The 20,916-nt window shown below is 34.1% G+C and overlaps 1 protein-coding gene across 7 annotated transcripts in view; it reads right to left on the bottom strand.

Moving 5' to 3' along the window:
- Foxp2 (forkhead box P2) overlaps positions 1-20,916 on the bottom strand; it is a 545,442-nt gene that overhangs the window by 32,171 nt on the left and 492,355 nt on the right. For all 7 annotated transcript variants that reach the window (XM_047561345.1, XM_047561344.1, XM_047561343.1 and 4 more), the window contains 5 exons: positions 15,806-16,019; positions 13,673-13,777; positions 6,023-6,110; positions 4,316-4,399; positions 24-225 (listed from right to left, as the gene is read on the bottom strand). In XM_047561345.1, coding sequence (XP_047417301.1) covers positions 24-225; positions 4,316-4,399; positions 6,023-6,110; positions 13,673-13,777; positions 15,806-16,019 — 693 coding nt within the window. The remainder of the gene's footprint in view (positions 1-23; positions 226-4,315; positions 4,400-6,022; positions 6,111-13,672; positions 13,778-15,805; positions 16,020-20,916) is intronic.

Consider the following 20,916-nt stretch of genomic DNA (forward strand, 5'->3'; position numbering starts at 1 on the left):
TCTACTGAGCATTCATATCCTACCTGATGACATGGGAATGTTGTATTTGTCTGAATGTCTCCTTCGTATGGCTCCCACATTGGGCACACTGGCTGGGGTGATTACTGAGGGTCCCTGGGTAATCGGGGTGACTGGGGCCGTTGGTGTGGTAGGGGTTTGAGGTAAGCTCTGTGGGGATGTCTCCAACATGTTCTTCGACATGGTGACACTAGACACCAGATTTAGCTGCAAAGGCCCAAGAGAAGGGCAGGAAAAAGGTAGAGACAAGAGAAAAAGACTTAAAAAGGTTTGACAAATGAGAGTGGATTCACTTCTACAGCTGTGTTGCCACTAATAAGCTGCAAAAGGAAGCAGCCAATCTCAACTAATTACAGGATGAAATTGTATCATAAGAACTCTAATTAGAGGATGCTGTTAGAGGTTATCTAATAATCTACTGCAATGTTACTTAGGACTAACTCCTTCTTGTCCTACCAGACTTCAGCGAAAGTGTATTTCCTTAAATAAGAGCCAGTTGCTGATTATTGACTGCCCCTGTTGTTAAACAGGTCTAGCCCCTAGTGGAGCAACAACAACAGCAGTAATGAAGGATGCAATGTTTTTAACCAATAGGACTTAAAGTAAGTTGCTATTCTGTTGCTGCCAGAATTTTTTTTTTTTTCCATAGTCCCAAATCTCAGCTGAGAGGCTCCAGCCAGCTGGAAAATTTTACACTGACCTTTAGTCTCCTTGCTAATTTGGTGGAATGGTAATGACATTACTACATATTCAAACAAAATTGTCTTAATTGCAAATTAGCCGGAGGAGGCTGAAAATTTTCAAATTAAATCTGATTGGAGATGGAGAGAGGGAAATGGAATTTCCTCACTAACAATCATTTGTGGCATGTGTTAACAAATATAATGAAATGTCAAGTTTGCCAATTCCTCTGGAAGTATCATTTTCAATTTATGATTACAGTGTCACTTAATGCTGATGTACCCTGGAAAGTGGGTGTCAGGGTAGAAAAAAGGAAAAAGGTGAGAATGTATGCAAGCTGTTTAACAGTGTGCCCTTCATTACTCCCCTCAGAAAGGCCCTGTTCTTCATTATCAAAAAACTCATATCACCTCTGTCATATTTACCACACATCTTTTGTCATAAATAGCATCCAATTAGCAAAATTTTTACGCAGGGCAGCACAGAAGATTTCTCCCATATATTCAAATGGTGTTCATAAGAGGTAATCTACAGGCCTTTTCATTTTATATAGTAATCTATATGACCAAGCAAGAACACTAATTTTAATTGTTTTGCTTCTCCATAAAGTAACTGCTGAGTGGCTAAATAGAGAATATTCAGCTTTTGTATATAATTTAGTAACACCTGCCTTTTTAAATCCCAAATACACTTCTTAAGATAAACCTTTTTTTAATGGGGAGAAAATGATGTGTACAGCATTGATTGATCTTTCTTTGTGGATTTGTTTTACACATTTAGTCAGTAGAGAGATTTGTTAGGGAAACAAAAATTAACATATGCCAGCTAATTGTTCTTCTTTCTTGGGCAGCAGCCAGAGGAAGCACATTAGCAGTCTAATAATAACGACTGGCACCCTGAAGGCATCCCCAAGTGCATCTGTTCCCAATAAACCACAAACTGTTATTCTGTTCGTACTCTAAGCCAGCAGACTGGGCTGGGAATTCTTTGTTACGTACATAAATAAAAGCTGAGATAATGCTACTAAATGCTGCATTTAATACATTTACAAAGCCACTGGTGTAAGCCTCCCTAGGATGTACCACAGTACCTCTGCATAGTTTGAGAAATGCTGAAAGATCCATATATATCTGGGTGTGATGTTTCCAAAGATATTTTAAAATAATGCTAGGACATACACTTCATAATGTTATATTTAGATCACATCAGTAGCATTACATATCTGTATGTTAAAAAATCGAAGAGGAAAAAACGAAAACAAAACAGTTCCCCATATATCTTTAAAAAAAAAAAAAAACCAAACCTCAGCTGGATGGTTACACATTCACTTTTAGAATTGTAAACCAGAATAAAATGGACATGTAGAAGCCAGAAAAATCCCCAATTGCAACCAATGAGATATCCATCTTGATGAATACTCGACAGGACTCTATGTTTTATGAGCACATTAAAAGTTATCAAAACAGGAGAAGTACATCTTTTTCTATACAGACTAGTCATGTTTACAATGTAACGGTAACTTATTCTGCATCTGGTAATAATAAGTATACCATGTTTGTAGGCGTGCAATCACTAACTGATAAAATAGAATTTATTATTAACTAAAGGCAAGCATGTAAAAGCCAGGATGAGCACTTAGCTACCTTGGCTCATCTGAATATAGTCAAGGTTGGGTGAAACTCATTATTCAGGACTCGCAGCCTTGATAACTTTGATTTTCATCCATCCATAGCATGGCCAAAAGGTACCATTTAATGAAGTACCATTCAGAGAGTAAATGGGGTCATATAATAGACAGTGCGGTTGCACCTTGTGTTCATGTACTGATAGCTGTTAAGGGTGCAGTGATGAACCAACAGAGCTCATTTCTCCTTGGTAATAAATTCATGCTATTAATATTTATCAAATGTGTGGGCCGTCTCAACTGAGCCACTGCACATGAGACCATAAATCTCTACTATCATATCAATTTTGAAGCTTCTTTTGTACAGTGTATAAATTTTAGGGTTTTTTTGAGGGGTGTGAGTATTGACCAGTCTTCTTTCAAACCAATTTGAGGCCAGTAGTACAGTTTCCCACTTCAGATATCACTAGTTCCAAAGGGAACTTTAAACTGTGGTTTCATTTTAAATCGCTCATCTAAGATTCTGTATTAATTGCCCACCATCAAACGCAATTAGCAATTCTTTCATGTGTGGTTTATGTAATGTAATACTTCAATTACATTATTCATTCAGGTTCTGTTTTGGATTATAGGCTGAAAATTCTTTATTAGTGTAGATGTAACCATGCTGCTGGAGTTTTTAAAAATTTACTGATTGAATAATTAATTGGAAAAGAACAAGCTGCAGATTCCTGATGGATTTATGAGACAATTATTCTGTCTTGTGATTATCTACATTATACTATAGAAGGAATGAGGGGGAAAAATCTTGTTGAAAAGAAAGTTATATATACAGATCAAAAAGATTCTCAAAAGTTTATTTCTTTATTAAAAAACACAGACATTCTAGAGTTAAAAAACTGTACGTTAGATTTAAAAAGACATGTCTCTTGCTTTCTATTAAGGATGCGTTTACAGCACCCTATAGATAAATACAGTACAAAGGACAGGCTTTGCAAAAATACCTTAGTAGAGTTTAAATGCAGCCTCTATGCAAAAAGATAATTTTGAATAATATTAATTGGTGAGACATATCAAGATACTAGAATACCAGACAATACACTCTGTCTTCTATCACCTACCCAAAACAAAACCAAACCTCCTTTTTATATGCAAAGAAATAGGAAAAAGCAAGGCTGGCAATTGCTAATCATCTGGCTATACAGGGGCCTTATTAAAAAGTATCCCACAAACTTTCATTAAACTAGAGTTACCCAGTTGATTACTCTAAGTTTCTGTGCAAACATTAGCTGGGTGAGATAACAAAGTGTATTCTTTTCCACCGTCTGTGTATCTGACTATATTATCAGGTTGAGCTTAAATCTCATGTATTCTTGAAGGAAACTGCAGTTTTTATTTTCCATAATCGCCCATTTCCCTTCTGTGATGAGCTCGCTGAATTAACATTATGTATAATATACAGTAAAACATATCAATATGTGAAATACATCTTAACTGAAATAACAACCAAAGAAATTGGACAAAATTGACTGTAAAAGTACCATGACACTTTTGACAAAATATTTGATAAAAAAAATCTATTTATATGTATCTTATGATTGATCTAAGTCTTTGTCAGCGCACCACATACCTTCCTATTTGTGATTGGTACTGTTACTGCTTTTCAGGTGGCTCAAAGTGGGTTTCCTTTTAATATCTGTAAACCTATCACAGAAAGATATTCTCTCTGGTTCCAGCCTCAAGGCAGTGATTTGAGCACTGATAGGTGTACTTTGTTTAGTATCACCCATGGTGTAGATTGGATAGATTTTGTAAAAGATAGCATTACTTTAAAAGAAACATACAATTTGACAAGAGATTGCATTTTACTTTCATTTTATTGCCATATTTTTCATCACACTCATTGTTTTCTAACTGTCACTAAATTGTTCATTTTCTTAGTCTGTTACCTCGGTAGAGCTATTTACTGTTTATAAAGCAATATGCACTTACAGGTTTGGGAGATGGTTTGGGCTCTGAGGGTCGCATGTGCAAGTGGGTCATCATTGCTTGAAGACGTTCCCGTTCTTTAGAAAGCTGTTAAGAAAGAGTGAGATCAGAAGCATTTTAGAAATGACTGATACAGCTATTTTATTGCAGTGATACATCTTATCATTGAGCTTGTCTCAGAGTAATGATTCCTGCATATAAAAGTCTGTGTCAGTAGGAACTTATCTAGGAGGAAATGCAACTTTAGCTATGGAGGGGGGGAAAAACTTTTATAGCTTTCCTTATGTTAAAAGGTCAGAGAAAACAAATAACACTTCATCTTTTTGTCAATAAGAGAATTGAGGTCACAGTTGCCTCGACAGTAACAAGTTACCGAAACCATAAATTAGAAGGCCCATGGTGTCTCTTTAAAGTCCTGTGGACACTGTTAGCAATGGACTAGTGCCAACAGCTGTGAAGGGGTGAAGGGTTCTCAAAGCGAAGTGCCTGCCAGGATTGTCTACACACTTCATGCATTCCCACTGAGGTCCAGTTAGTGCCCCCTGCAATCTGCCATCATCAATCTAATTCAATAGAGTGACAGAGACCAGGCAGTGTGAAACGCTGAACTCTGCCACGGAGTCGGCATCTACACTTGCACTGGGTCTCATTACAACTGACGGACCTTACTTTTCCATCAGTCAGACACGGCAGAAAAAAAAAGAGAGAGAGGCGTAATTGGTCACACTGCAGACTATCATCAGCTGAACTCTTATGTTTTATCCACCTTTCATAAATGGTAAACAGGTTTACAAAAAGCTTTTTATATTACAATGGTGATGATGCCTTTGATGTGGCCTTGATAATTTTACAACTCAAAAGAAAATATTTTTTTCACTTTTTTCTGGAAGAAAGCAACAACGTGGTGCATTTGAAACAATTTAAGAAGTAGTAAATAGAGAGGGGAAAAATTTCCCTGTTTAATTAGATCAAAGTATTAGTTTGGGCAAAAATAATCTTTATGATGCAATATTAGAGGAAGCCTTGAAGCATTTGTAAAATATAGCCAAAGTGAGACATAATTGTGTTCTCATCAGTTTTGAAAATTCTCTTTATTTTTGGCCAAGTACTGTTTCAATATGAACAGAAAAGTTTTTACAACTTAAAATGGCTGCATTTACACAACACATTTATTATCTCTGTGAAATATATCATTTGCCATTATTCTAGACAAAGACAAGTAGTGAGAATTTTTTTTAAGTTTTTAAATTACAAATACATTCGAAGCAGAAAGGAAGTTCTTTTTCAGGGTGTGATGGGCATGAAACTATACAGACTAGTCTTTTGCTAAAATATAAGATCCTGTGGGGGCGGGAATCAAGATTAATTCATGTAAAAATGTTCTCTGTAATTAAATCCTACCTTGCTGGGGGTTTGGTCCAATCTATATGAGGAAAAACATAAATTTGATAATTTTGAAATATCCCAATGTAGAGGATGTGGCCTAAAGGTTATACAAGCCTAAGTGATAAGTACATCGGAGTACAGCAATTCACCCTGAGTTATCAGTCATTGCCATTGTAAAAAACAACCTAAACTTGCACATTTCTCAATTAGTCACTGTTACTGAAACAAGAAGATGTAGCCTAAAAGACCCAGCATCTGTTCAGCACTCAACTGAACACACCAGGAATCTGAGAAAGGAGCCCGCTGAGTGAGCATTTGACAAACCTGTATTTCTAGCTGTTGCACCACCTGCATTTGCACTCGACACTGGGCAGTGCTTCGGTCATCCAATGCGTGCTCATTATTAAGGTGCCTATGAACACAAGACACAAAACAGAACATCACCTGATGCCTCTCTCAGTGGTATATGCTTCTCTTAAAAGGCACTACACTGAACTCCTATGTTCCTCGTAGTGGGAAAGTGGAGCACCTTCAAACTACAGGAAAAAAAAAAGTTTAATATACTTACATGTTTACTGAAATTATGCAACACAATATTGAGATTCCTCCAGTGGTTGAAAATGTCATTGTCTCCGAGCTTATCTGTTATTTTGAAATATTTCCTCAAACCATTTACAGACTAATAATAGAAATCATCACATATATTTCATATATTTATGCAAATTTTTTAGAAAGGATACCGTGTAAATAAACCAAGAATAATTCTCAAGAAAACAAAGGCAATTATCTATTCCATTTCTGTTAAAAGTCTTGTTCCTATTATGTTTGTTAGTGAGCAACATGCTATTTCACCAGGATATGATGGTGAATTTTACATCAGGATGGCAAATTGTCATCCAGTAAAAACACTGATACTCATGATGAATGATAATTCGTTGTTAATAATAAAAAAGTGTATTGAAGATTCTTATAATCAGAATTATAAGATTAATATCACATGTCTAGAATCTTAATTGGGAGACATGTATCCTAACTTACACAAAAATGATGAAAGTTCATTCTAATGGTCTTACTCTAATCTTGAGTATTTATTAATCTATTATTGATATTATTATTACACTACAACTCATTGTCTAAAGAGGTTTCTTTAATGAATGGTATAACCCAAAAGTAATTTAGTAGAGTAGCATTTCCAATGAACAAGAAAATAATAATATGTACTTTGTAATTTGTAATATATAATTTATTTGATAACACCCCAAATGAAGAAAGCAAGCTTCATGTAATTCATTATCTTTTGGTGTGTTTGTTTCACCAAGAAGTGAACTAAGGCAGCAATTTGAGATGTTCTCATATGCACTGAACAGCATATCTAACAAAATATTCACAAATCAAAGAATTCACTATTTACTGGCGTGAGCTGAAGTATCATTTAGAATGATAGGGTCCAAAAAGTTTATTATAATCCTGAGTATACTCAATAAATACATTTTGTACCCATCTAAATTATTTACCTATATATCTTGAAGTTAATAATGAAGCAGATAAATATATACAGACATATATTTCATATATATGAAGAAAAATTAAAATGGTATTGCTGAGAAAGAACTTTATAAATAAGCAGATATAGGTTCAATAATTATAAACCTTTGCCCCTTTCTTTTCCATATCTGGATAAATTAGACACGTTTAGTACCCCTTCATTGATCATAACAACAAAACCTCCCTGTTTCTCAGCATAATTGTCAGTCTTGGGTGAAGAGAAACTCTGAACTAAAATAGCGAGGTGGATCAGGTCAAACAGGAGTTGTGTGGCTACAGCGCAGGAGAGGCACTTCCACTCCACCTGTCTGCTCTAAGCTCAGCTCTGGCAGGTTCTGTTATAAATCTAATTGCAAGAAGGACTAAAATTCACTGGTACTCTCAAAAGAAGGAATGGGATGTTAAAATTAACTAGAGGTCAGCTCATGGTGTGAAGTGCAACTAATTCCTAACTCAGAAGACAAGATGTAAAAATTGTTTTTCAGAATTTTTATCCCCAAATTTTAATGAACAATGAGACAATTTCCTAATAGCATAATACAATAACCAGTTGTATTCTTCAGGTTTAATATTGCTGTATTTTTCTAAGATTTTTTTACCATGATCTCTTGGGGAACACACATAATTTATACCACAATCAGTCTAAAGAATGCATATTTTAAAAACTGCCTCAGTTATAAACAAAGATTATGGTATAAGTAGAACAAACAGGATAAGAAGATCCAGCTTCACAAGAAAAGGTATATTCAGTCTAACATGTTTATTTTTGCATGAAATCACTTTTTAAAAAGGTTTTTTACACTTGTTTACTTCTTAGTGCTAATCATTATCTTATATTTAAAGAACTAAAAAAAGTACAAAATGTTTGCATTATATACTTGGGTCTTAGAGACCTATTCAATTTATCTATGCAGCTTTTATTAGAATAGAGACTGTAGACTACAATAATAGTCAATGAGGTTTTGTCTTGATTGAATTTTTCAGTGGAACACAAAAGAACCTTGCCATTAAAATAGTCCTTTATTCTCCTGTATGAAGGCGAAAGGTTTTTAAAGTGTTGTGATGTTCAGTAATGAGCCTCTATCTAAATTATCATTGGTGACAAACTCACAAAGCACTTTTCGAGGACACATAGTTATGAAATGCCAGAGCTGCCACTTTCTTTCCTGTAATTATAGGCTAGCTTGCAGCCCTTCAATGATCATTTATAGAACAGCCTCCAGTGGATTACTGAGAACTTGAAAAACACATACATACCTCTGCCACATCTCCCTTCTCCTTTCCTCGCTATTGTTTACCAGTGATATGTAAAATAATAGTGCCTATTCATTCCCCCTACTTAATTATGCCAATCAAAGTACAGAAATAGTGTCAGATATAAATACAATGTAATAAGACTAAATAAATAGGCTAAGTATTAACATTAAATTATGAATTTATGTATTTATGACTGTTTTGTGCCCAGATTATTCTCTTTTATGTTTTTATAACTATCTCAGGTACTACATATTGCTGTTCAAAAATTCTCTATGATTTATAAATCAAGAATGAGATAATACTGAAAAATGAGAGGATTGGTGGATTTTCTCAGTCAGTGCCTAATTGCTGTTTCAAAATGCATATGCAAAGGGACATTTCATTAATCATTTAATCATGTCCCTTGCAGGAAGTTGGAACTAATGTTGCAAATACCCTTTTCATATGAATGCTCCATAATACTATCTTATGCATTTGATATATTGCCTATGTCATAAATTATGGCTGCTTCAAAAGGACCAAGTGGGGTTGTTATCCCTGAAGATGCTTGTTACAAAACCTTTATTAAGTTTCTTTTTTTACTTATTGCTAGTTCTATTTCACAGCTTCATACTAGCCAACAATAATACTCTTTCTGATGGCAAAGGTCTGTAAATTACCCATGCAATCACTAACACCATTTCACAGGCCTGTTCTACTTCTACTGGTCTGCTAACAAGGCGATTACACACAAATTACTGAATGCCTATGAAATATTTAAATGCATTCTACTCTACTATGCATTAATAAGAGCAAAGCAAGCTCTGGAATTCTGGTTAGCTCCAGTCCCTAATGTCCCCTAATGAGCCTCTTACCGAGACTGCAGTTCAAACAGAGAGGTGAAGAAAAAATGCAAAGGGGGCCTTCAGAAAGGCAGCACTGAACAAACATCGTGTGAGCCAGTTCTAATTTATGGGTCACTTTATAGGTATATTGATTTTTGTTTTCAAAATGGAATAAATGATGTGGTCGACTGACGTTCTTTCAAAACTGCATTGAACCTGTGTGCTAGGTAGGTAGTGTGAACTAAAAAAAAACGTAAATAGGCAAAAGTCTTTCTAAAAACAATTAAGCAAGCATTTCAGGAAGACAAAAAGTAGGAAAGTATCCTTCCGATTTATTTGATGCACAATTCTCTTTAAGGAAGCTATTATGGTTATGAATGCACGTGGTAACTTCAATTATATACATTCCAGATTAGCAATTCAATTTTAACCTCTAGATTTTTCAAATTCATTTAAAGTTATAGCATTCTATAAGCTAAAAAGGGATCAGATTTAAATCCAAGTGTGTCAAAGACTGTTTTAACAAAATGTTTCACTTGCATATCACTGGTGTTTGATTTATTTTGCATCAAGCTTTTTATGTTTAAACACTGACAGGAGTTTAAATACAAAATGTTAGCTGTCACTATTCATTTAGCTGATTATGTGAGATGCCTTAGTTTTGAGAGATGGGGGCACTGTCACCAAAAGAAACAACATTCTGACAAGTTCAAAGAATGCCTTCTTGAGGTCATAATTTTGTAGCCATGCTGCCTAGTGAAAGACAAAGAAAAAGACAATACACACTAAGTAAGAGCATATTTTTTTAGAGTAGTCAGATACAAGAAAAATGAAAACAAATTTCCATTAAATAAACTATTCTGTTTTCACTGCCTTTTCTACTCGTCTTTATGTAATGTCACACTTCAAACATTTAACCTGTAACAAAATTCATTCATGTTCATCAACTAATTAACATCTTTACTATACTAATATTTATATGGATGTTTTTATGGACACTACCCCCTCTGCCTTTCTTACAGTATTTTCTCTCTGTATCTCAGATCATGTTTTGTTTGCTGGCGTCTGCACATGCAGGTTCAAGAACACTTGTCTGCTAACTGGAATGCTATATTGTAAACCTTTTGGCTCAAGTTCTGAAAGTCAATCCATCTATATTCAAGCTGACTTAGGTCCAATGGAATGATAATTAATTTTGCAGGCAAACTACACTAAAGTTTTGTCAGATGTTATTATACTTTGACATTTATAAGACAGTAATGAAGAAGTAGTATTAAACGCTTTTAGTGATCTAGTGAGATCCTCAATTACTGGTTAGAAAACTGGTTAGCTTCTGTCAATACCTACTTTACAGCAAAGTTCAAAAATTTTCCTAAATTTTTTAGTTTGGACTTACTTCATCATCTTGTATTTTCTGTTTTCATTTTGTTACTATAATCACTTCTATCTCAATCTTAATTTTTTATTCAATAGAAAAGAATACCTCAAGAGCTTTATGAGAATGCATACAGATATATACTAGGTATACTTAAGTATACACTACCTGATAATAAGAATGACTATATGTACATATATGACTGCTTTATACATGTTTATTTATAAAACACCTTGTATCTGACATCAGCAACTATCCTATCTTTGGTGCTAGGTGAAAATAGTTTGGGGATGTAATGTGAGAAAGGGAACTTAAATTATTACTATATTTTCTGCTGTCCTTTGCTATTTAACATATGTACGCTAAACAAAGATAATGGATTGTTTCCTCCTCCCCTCCAAACCAATGAGTAAGTTATCTAATATCAAATTAAAACTGAAGCTGTAAATTTTATTTCTAGTGCATTTTAAAAACAATCCACTACAAAAGTTTCTTAAAAACTTTTATAGAGCTGGGCATAGTGGCACACTCCTGTAATCCCAGTGGCTGGAGAGGCTGAGGCAGGAGGATCTCGAATTCAAAGCCTGCCTCAGCAACATAATGAGGTGCTAAGCAAATCAGTGAGACCCTGTCTCTAAATCAAATATTTTTTAAAGGGCTGGGGATGTGGCTCAGTGGTTCAGTGCCCCTAAATTCAATCCCTGGTATCAAACCAAACCAAACCAAACAAAAAAACCTTTTATAGTAAACACTGGATATAAAATTTTATGAGAATGGATGAACAGGAAAACTGAGAACTAAAAACCCTTCCTGGATTTTGATTTGTCTGCCACCCCCACTACCCGACCCCCAAACTCAACTCTTTTATTACAAAAGAAAATCAAACTCTTCTGAGAAAGTGTGAGCAGGGGGGACAACTTCTCCATTTCACCTCCCACGCAGATACTTAAGAACGGAAGTTCATTCAATTATAAAATGCATTGTTTATTTCTCTTGAAAATTTTCACATCTTTAAGGAAAAGGCAGTACCAAATGGAAAAATATGTCTAATTAATATTTTATTTTAGTACAGTAATCCTGACATTAGCTCTGATAACAGAATTTATCATAGATCTTTGAATTAGAAAATCTAAGGCATATCATAACAAAAATGGACTAAAAGAAAGACCTTAAAATCTACTGTCATTAGTTCTGTCATCCTTATAAAGTTAATGGGTTGGAAAAATGGTCAGTCTTTGAAACCAAAGTTGATATTTAATTGAAAGGAAATGCTTTTTTAATTGTAATTTCTTTAGTTTTTCTTTAGAAAAAACTGGCATGAATATGAAAAAAGAACATGGAAGATAAAATGAGGGTTCATATTCATCTGCTTGTTAGTAATAAAAAAATTAAACATTTGAAATCAATAAAAATATTCCTCTCCATGTGTCGTAAAGGAAATCATACTGAAGGAAAGATATTCATTTTTTCCTAAAGATTAATTTTTAAAAATTTTCAGAAAGAACAATTTGGAGCAAAAAAAAAAATCATAGTGGGTCATTTTATGGCTTAAATTGACCTTCTTAAGAAATAATAGCAATAGTTCTCTAATCTCAATGAGAATCAACAATACATTGATAAGGACTGATATATTAAAAAGAAGAAATATGCGAGTAGTTTTTTAAATAATTTATGCTGCTATATTCCATCTTCCAAAAATTTTCTTTTTAAGGAGAGAAATACTTAAAGAAAGTCACCAAACATTTTTAAACACTCTCTTAAAATTAGAATAGTACAATGAGCTTTATACACAACAAAATGGCAGCTCACCACTGTCTTCATATGTAAGAAGCACAAATTTTCATTTAAGGACATTTACAAAGAACCACTGTGATATATGAAGCAAATTTTCTCTTAATTGGTCAGAACGATGAAAGGTTAAAAAATCTTTGTGGAAGTCTTACTGTAATTCAGTTATAAAGTTATTATGATGCCAAGTACTTGTGCCTTGTTGTTAAGGTGCTTTCTCTATACTCTGTAGTCCGTCTACCATTTGTAAACACATCTTTTTGATGTTTCTGCCAACATCCTGGCAACAAAGCAGTGCAATTTCAAATGAGCTAATTAACTTAATTGTTGATGAAGCATGAAACAGTTCATTCACCCTGTTAGCTGCACCATGACAACATAAGAGTCTCAGCCTGTGAAGTTACTCATCTCCATAAACCTATCTGTAGCTCTCTGTTTAGATCTCTCGTATAGGAGAATCATGCATTGAAAATGCTTCATAAAAGATGAATATTCTCATCTGAAGAAGATTCCTTGAGGATTTTTTAAAAAACAAAATATTATTGTATGAAGAAATTAAGCATACACACATTTTTTATTTTAAGTTAGAGAAGCCATGTAAACTATTAGACAAATATATGGCCATGTATGTTTCTTTATGTTTCTGAAGGGAAAAAGTAACCATGCAAATGAAATGTAGTAATTTCTTTCGATTTTAGACACCATTAACTTTCATTTTTTAATTCTTGTTCTTAAACATCATTCTTCAAAGTAGGGAGTATAAAATCTGCAGTTAAACAAATAAACCTGCAAAATTTGCTATTTATTTAATTATGGAGAGATTTTATGACTAGGCACATATTAACTGGAATTTTTATTAGAAACTTAAAATGTAAGATAATTCTATCTTACATTCATGTCTCCCAGTGACTGATACTACTTTAATACTAGGCTAATATTTTCCATTCATTCAAAAATCTTACTGTATGTAATGACCTATAAGATATTTTCATGAAAGATAGAAGATGAGGTGTATTACCCTTAGACTGACTTTGCCAATCCACTTGTTGGAACACACAGTAAACTTAGTATGTCTTAGGACAGAACTTTTCATTCCTCTTTCTTCTTTGGTTCATTTACAACAACATACCTAAAACTCCCATGTAATCCACACTGCCCTCCCCACGAAAAGAATTAAAAACCTACTTTAAAAACTGTCCAAAATCTTCACAAATGCTTTCACAGCCTGGCCATTTGCAAACTCCATGGCCGTAGAGAGTGTGAGAGGCCCCAGTCTCCTCATGTGACGAGCTGTAGCAAAAGAATAGGACGTCAGATTCATCTCAAAAAGCCATAATCGTTGCAGGCTGCTAGCGCCTGTCAGGTTACGATCAGTGACAAACAGGTCAAAACAGGTCAATTCAGCTCAGAGCAGTCAGAAAAATTTAATCGTTCTATTGAATAGTTCAACTGCCAAGGCTAGATGATGTTCCAATTAGAGGAGAAATAGAGCCAAAGATGACTGTTAATAAAGGATGAAAAACTAAGAGGACTGTATAATATCATATGCTAATCCTGCCATATGACCTTAGTATAACATTTTACCTCTAAATAAAAAAAAACATATATTCTTATATGTTCAAGTGGAAAAATGGATTTTCAAGAAAGCAATCAGAGTCATAAGATTTTTAAAATGCTCCTTTTCAAAAAGATAGAAACCTTTACAACAATTTAAATTGTTTAATATTTACATGTGAACCATATATATTCCTACTATCTACACTTGATTTAAAAAATTGTACTATGGAACAGTATTTGTTAGCTATATCCTTATATAATTATTGCAGACTTTTGGTAAGTGAATATTATATCTGATGGAGAGATCCTAGAGAAATGAACCAACTTTTGAAGTATATAATCATCAAATTAATCTCAATTAAAACAACAGCATGAAAGCATTCAGAAGCATACCATTTTATAATGATAAAAGCTAATATGAAAATTTTTCCATGATACTTAAATGAAGACCAGCAACTTCACACCAAATTATAGAATTCTATTTTAGACTATGTTGTAGTTAAATATGTTTCTTTGAAAAATAGTTTTATGACAGAATTTGTCATAGCAAGAGAGATATTCATATTACATAACAGAATAACATCAATCTACTATACTTACATATGAAGTGTACAACTAACTATATATTATCTAAGCCTAGGTCACTCTATAATGAAATACTACGCTGAATTTCCTTCACAGAAAAGGAGACTTCATTTTGAGCAATATTTTAACTTATGTCACTTTATGTAAATTATTTGAAAGGACTTAAGTTAGTGATATGCCTGAATAAATAGAACTAAACGGACAAAAGTACTTGGATGCTCCCTTTACAAAAATAGTTTTACACACCTAAAATAAAACACTAAGTCAAAAAATGATCTAACATACTGTACTTAACATTGGTAACTGAAGGCAAATAACTTTTCTATATGATATTCAGTTGAAGTTATTCAGAAAATTACCAAATGTCCACTTTTATGTATCTACAAATTCCAGTACACCACAAGTGTAAAAAAGGCAATCCAAATCTGCCTTCTGGTTTATTGGGCTTGTGCTTATATATTCATATAAATCTATTCTCTAATTTCTTTCTTTTTTTTTTTAAATTTTTTCTAGATGTTGATAGACCTTTATTTTATTCATTTATTTTTTAATATGTGGTGCTGAGGATCGAACCCAGTGCCTCACCCATGCTAGGCAAGCGCTCTGCCACTGAGCCACAACCCCAGCCCCTATTCTCTAATTTCTAAGCACATGTTTGGAACCTATATTAAGTGGGATGAGTATGTTCACATATTTAATTATTTGAAATTATAGAACTAGACTTTAGCTTGAAAAATGGTAAAATGTTCTTATAACAATCAGGTTAATCACAACTTCTTTTTCTTCTTCTTTTTTTTTTTTTTTTTTGGGTGCTGGGGATCGAACCCAGGGCCTTGTGCTTACAAGGCAAGCACTCTACCGACTGAGCTATCTCCCCAGCCCCCTAATCACAACTTCTTAGTCATCAAATTATATTGATACAATCATGCCACATGCATTTAGAAAAAATAAATTTCTTCAGGTACATTCCCCAACGACATCTATCAGAATGCTGGCTTTTGAATAGCACTTTTTATAATGAAAAAGAATATGTAAGATAAACAGCTTAATGATTTCTTTTTAACTTGTTCTATATACTTTGTCCCTGTTAAGCATAAATCATTATTTTTAGCTTCATTCATGGTGGAAATGAAATCCGGTGATAGGTAAATATGGAAGGTGCCTAAGAAGATTTACCTGTCTCTCCTTGCATTTAGAACTGAAGACTGTCCATTCACTATGGAATGATGTGTGACTGGTGGTGATGCTTTGGAAGTGGTGGAGGAGGTAGTCGAGGAGGAACTGTTGGTAGTGAGGTCTAGCCCTCCGTGCTTAATGCCATTGTCTTCCATACTGTGGACTCCAGTCACTTCTTTCCATAACTGCTGAATCTCAGCAGGACTTAAGCCAGCTATAAAATGAAAGAAAGCCCCACTAACATAACAAGGTAAAATTTACAGAATGGGCGTGGGCTTGTTAATGGATTAATGTCAACAACAAAGAGATATTACCAGCACTGATATACTACAAAAATCACTTTTACACCACCAGACCCATAGCCATTGTCTTGACTTATGAGTTATTTGCTAAAGACTACCAACTTAAAAACAGTATAGAGAATAATAGTAATGGGGATAGTATCAAAGATTAACAGGGGGAAAATAACCCAAAATAAAACAAAACAAACTCCTGCAAGTTTTATTTGAAAATTAAACTGTTTTTTATACGTAGCTTATACTTACTGCTTAATTGTTGCTTTAATTCTAGGTTTAACGGTATTCTGAAACTTCTGAACTTTTTGATTACTTGACTGTATATATTTAAAAATCTTACAGAACCAGAATCACAGAAATTATAGCTTTGGTAAAACTTCCCATTATGCAGATATGATAGGCATGCAATTTAAGGTTATCACCATGATAAATAATTTGGCCAGAACTTATGTCTGGAAAAGAGAATTCTTTGCATTACTACTGCATGTTAGAGGGTCACTTTGACAGCCATCTTAGATTCAACCAGTTTTGGCTAGTCCACTGAAGATGGACTTCTGACCTTCAGGGATCTCATCATCAAAGATAACAAGATCAGGGCTGGGTAGAACTTGAGCGAGGTCAGCTAGGCAGTAAAGATTTCTTATTTTCACTCTTCATTCTGGAAGCATACTGAAGGCCAAAGGTCTGAATTTGGGTGTTTCTTTAGGGTCCATTAGAGGAGTGGAATTTGTCCTTAACTAATTAAATTTGGTTATCGTCTGTTGGGAGACTTAGTTGTTCACACCCCTGAGCAACTATCATTTGTAACTTTATGGCCTCTAGCCTTTACTTAGGAAGGAGACCAGATGAAGATGCAAGGACCAAGAGGAGGAGGAGGAGGTGAGCTATTAGGGGAAACCAAAAGGGGCAAAACCAAGTAATCTAATGTAGAGGCTTTGTAACCATGTTTTAAATATTTTGGGCAGAGTTGGCTGAAATGTGATCATGGAACCAGGTTGCTTTTTCTAAAAACCTATGAACTCCTTTTTTTGAGCGTGACTCCACAGGTATTTATGCAAAAACAATAGAATGTTTTGTGTATTCATCATTGCTTCTGGTTAATATTATTTTAAAAGGAAGCTAGGCATTTAATCCTAAAGTAAAAAGAATCATTATAAACTGTAGACTTCTAGAGCACAGAAAGGAACCCAGTCTGACAGGATGTCCAATGAAGATATCCATGCTCCTGGTTACCCCTGGGACATTAAACAGCACAGTCACTTTGATAAAACTTCTATCTCCAAGACCCGGGTCCCAGGATCTGGTATCTACTTCATAGTGGTTGGGAAGGTTGCCTTCTCTCACAAATTTTTGACCAGTGTGTTGATACTGCCCTTCCCCACTTCACTTTCGAGCATTCTTTGACTTCTTATCATACTTTATTTTGCTTTAAGAACATTTATTGCTTTCTTAAAACCATGGATCCACTGATAGATCTATCTGTTTATTTATCTATTTCTTGTAATCACCAGTGTCCACTAAAATTTGAGTTTTATAAGGAGAAATATATCTATTTTACTGGCATATCCATTGGGTCTAGAACTGTACCTGGTTTGTGCCCAAAAGTATTTGTTATTTCACTGATTATAACAGAGTCATACAATTTTCAAAGACATGTTGATTCTCATATGGGAATTTTGTGGCTATTAAAGGGCACACTAATCAGGAGTATTACTACCTAGAAGACTAATAGTTGAAAAATTATGAATGGTACTAGTTAATTCTAACATAGATTGTCTTACTAACAACATTTTATATTTCAGCTAAATGCAATGCTTTTAGAAACTATACTAGTTAATGATATTATAAATTATTTAATAAGGGCATTTTTTTTTTTCCACCAGGAATTGAACTCAGTGGTGGGAGGGGCACTCAGTCACTGAGCCACATCCCCAGCCCTATTTTTTATTTCATTTAGAGACAGGAGCTCACCGAGTTGCTTAGTACCTCACCATTGCTGAGGCTGGCTTTGAACTCAAGATCTTCCTGCCTCAGTCACTGGGATTACAGGCATGCACCACCAGGTCTGGCAGTATATGGGCATTAGTAATAACTTGATTCATGTAAGTATCAACTTGTCAAAGAAGAGTTCCATGATTCTGTTCATTTGTACTGAATTTCAGTGATGTCATCATGACATGATAATGCAACAAATGCTAGGTATTTAGTAGGCCCTCCATATACATATAATAATAACCTGTTAATTATCTGGTATTTCTTAATTGAAAGGAGGGGAAATTACTTTCAAATATTGCAGACAATGGGCAGAGAATAAGAGAAGTTAAAAAGAGATTTCTTTCAGTAGCAGTGGTTACCAAAAATCTCTGCATTTCATAATCACCCCAGGATACTTTAAAACTGCCAATGTCCCTGACCCAGCATAGACCAATGAAACCATCATTCTAGAGCATCAGTAGGGGCATAATCATCAGTAGGTTTGAAGTTCCACTGGTGATTCCAATACACTGACAATTTTGCATTGGGGTTTGTTTTAAAAATAATACAATTACGTTGCTCTTTGGACAACTACTTAGATCTTTTTTTATGAATACAAAATTATTTATCAATATGAAGCAACTGTACAATCAGTGTTGTAAAACTTCATAAGTTTTATGAGTTTCAAAGCCTTCATAGTTTTCAAGAATTACTGTAGTTTATTTTTCAGGCAATAATAAAAAGTGTTGTTAAACAGTGTTCTATGTAACATCGGTTTCCGAAAGGCTGAAAATATGTATTTAGTAACAAAGAAAGCCTGTTTGTTGTTTTTTTTTTTTAATCTGAGTGTTTTCCAAATATATTTTGTGGGGAAAAAAAAAACCCAACAAACATTTTATAATTGCCCCAATTTACATCAGTTTCAATACTAGGTATAGGCTTTGGAATCATCACTTGATCTCTAGCCCCATCACCACCTTCAAAATACAGGCTTTCTATTTGACAATCCCATGACATTCTCAGGTTTCTCAAACCTTCTATGTTCAAAGCTAAGCTCCTGTTTATACAGCCCCACCCGACTCCTCTTTTTCATCATCAGTTGTATTAAAAAGATGGTGCACTTGCATGCTGCCTCCTGTATGTCTGTCTCTGTGCTAAGTGCTCCCATATAACTTATATATAATATCCCAAACCATTATCATTTTAAAAATTATTATTATTAATGTTAATGGTTCAGGGCATTCTATTATCCCCATGCTAGAGACGTGTGACACTTGAGAGTATGTGAGGCAGAGTTTGCTCACATTTTCGGGTCATTACTCACATGACTTCTCAGGACTTCCTCCCTGTCAACTCTGTCTAAAAGTTCAAATTCTCCTCTTTCCTACAGTTGCTTTATTTTTTCCTATCCTTCCTTTATTTTTCTCCTTGGTACTCCCCACTATATATTGTACTTATTTATTGTCTACTTTCTACACTAAAATATACATTTGCTTTACGATGGCAGGCATGTTTGTCTGTCTTCTTCACTGTGCTCTCCCTGGTGCCGCGAAGAGTGCCTGTTGCGAGTGAATGTTCAATCAACATCACGTGGAAGTTTTTCAATTTGGCCAGAATACCAGCGTACTGGCAAACAGACTCTGAGAATCAGTATATTCAAACACTGTAGGATAATAGTCAACTTTTAAATGCAGATTATTCAGTTTCTCTTAAAAACTTATTCCAAGGATATGTATAATAGTAGGACCAAACATTTTATAATTATGCAATTTCAAAATTTCATGACCAGGAAAAACTGAGAAACTGTATTCTATTTTTGGATGATGGCTCGGGTTACTTCTTATTCACTGCCAGTATTACAAACAAACATTAGCTTGCTTTCACAGGAACTGAAGGAATAAAAGAATGAATCCTTAATAAATTACATATAATATCATAGATATAGTTATATAATAATAATTATTTAATCCTGCATTCAGAGTTTTTGAAGTAGCTATGTCAAGCCCTGTGCTAGGACTTCATTAGAATTTGACAACTTGTATCTAGATTATGTATCCTAGAAAAGTCTCATTGGTTTTACCTTTTAAAATATCACATTAGTATCCTTTTCACACTAAAAAATAAAAGATTATTTCAATGTTTGTTTCTTTTCTATGTCTAACACTTAATTTTTAGTTAAATAATTTGTTATCATCATGATGCAAAGTCAGTCTACTGTGAAGTTCTAATTAACTTATTTAATGCTACTCTACTTATAGAGTCCCTACCTGCCCTGACATCTGAGTCTCTAATTCTCTTTTCCAAAAGAGACCCAGTTTCTGGAGGATCCTTCAGAAATCTATGTGCTTATATATAATCTGGTAAATCTAATATCATTTTGATTTATATTTGTCTGGAGGACTAATATCACCTTCTGAGACAATGCCCATCTCTGCCATAGGTTTAGTCTTTCGTGTATCAATTAAACATTTTGTCCAAATGCCAAACTACAGGTAGTAAAATTAGGTATTTGACTGGAAGTGAGACCCAAGACAAATATCTACATCAAACAAGGGACTTCTGGGAAAGAAATATACCTGATATGTTTTAAAGTGATTTTAGCATTAAATATTCTGTAGGCTCCATTTTTAATGTTTGAAATTCTATTATGAAAATAATGATTTTTAAATTTTTCTTATCATGATATCATAATGTGACTACGCTGCCATTCCATTTTGGAATCTTCCTTTCAAGATATGAAGAATTGTCAAACAGAAACTTTCTAAAAAATACTTATGAACTAAATGGAATCAAATTCATATTAATGGTACATATCTCGGTTCACTACATTCAATTCCACAA

Source organism: Sciurus carolinensis, chromosome 8 (assembly GCF_902686445.1).
Source record: "Sciurus carolinensis chromosome 8, mSciCar1.2, whole genome shotgun sequence".
Lineage (NCBI taxonomy): Eukaryota > Metazoa > Chordata > Mammalia > Rodentia > Sciuridae > Sciurus > Sciurus carolinensis.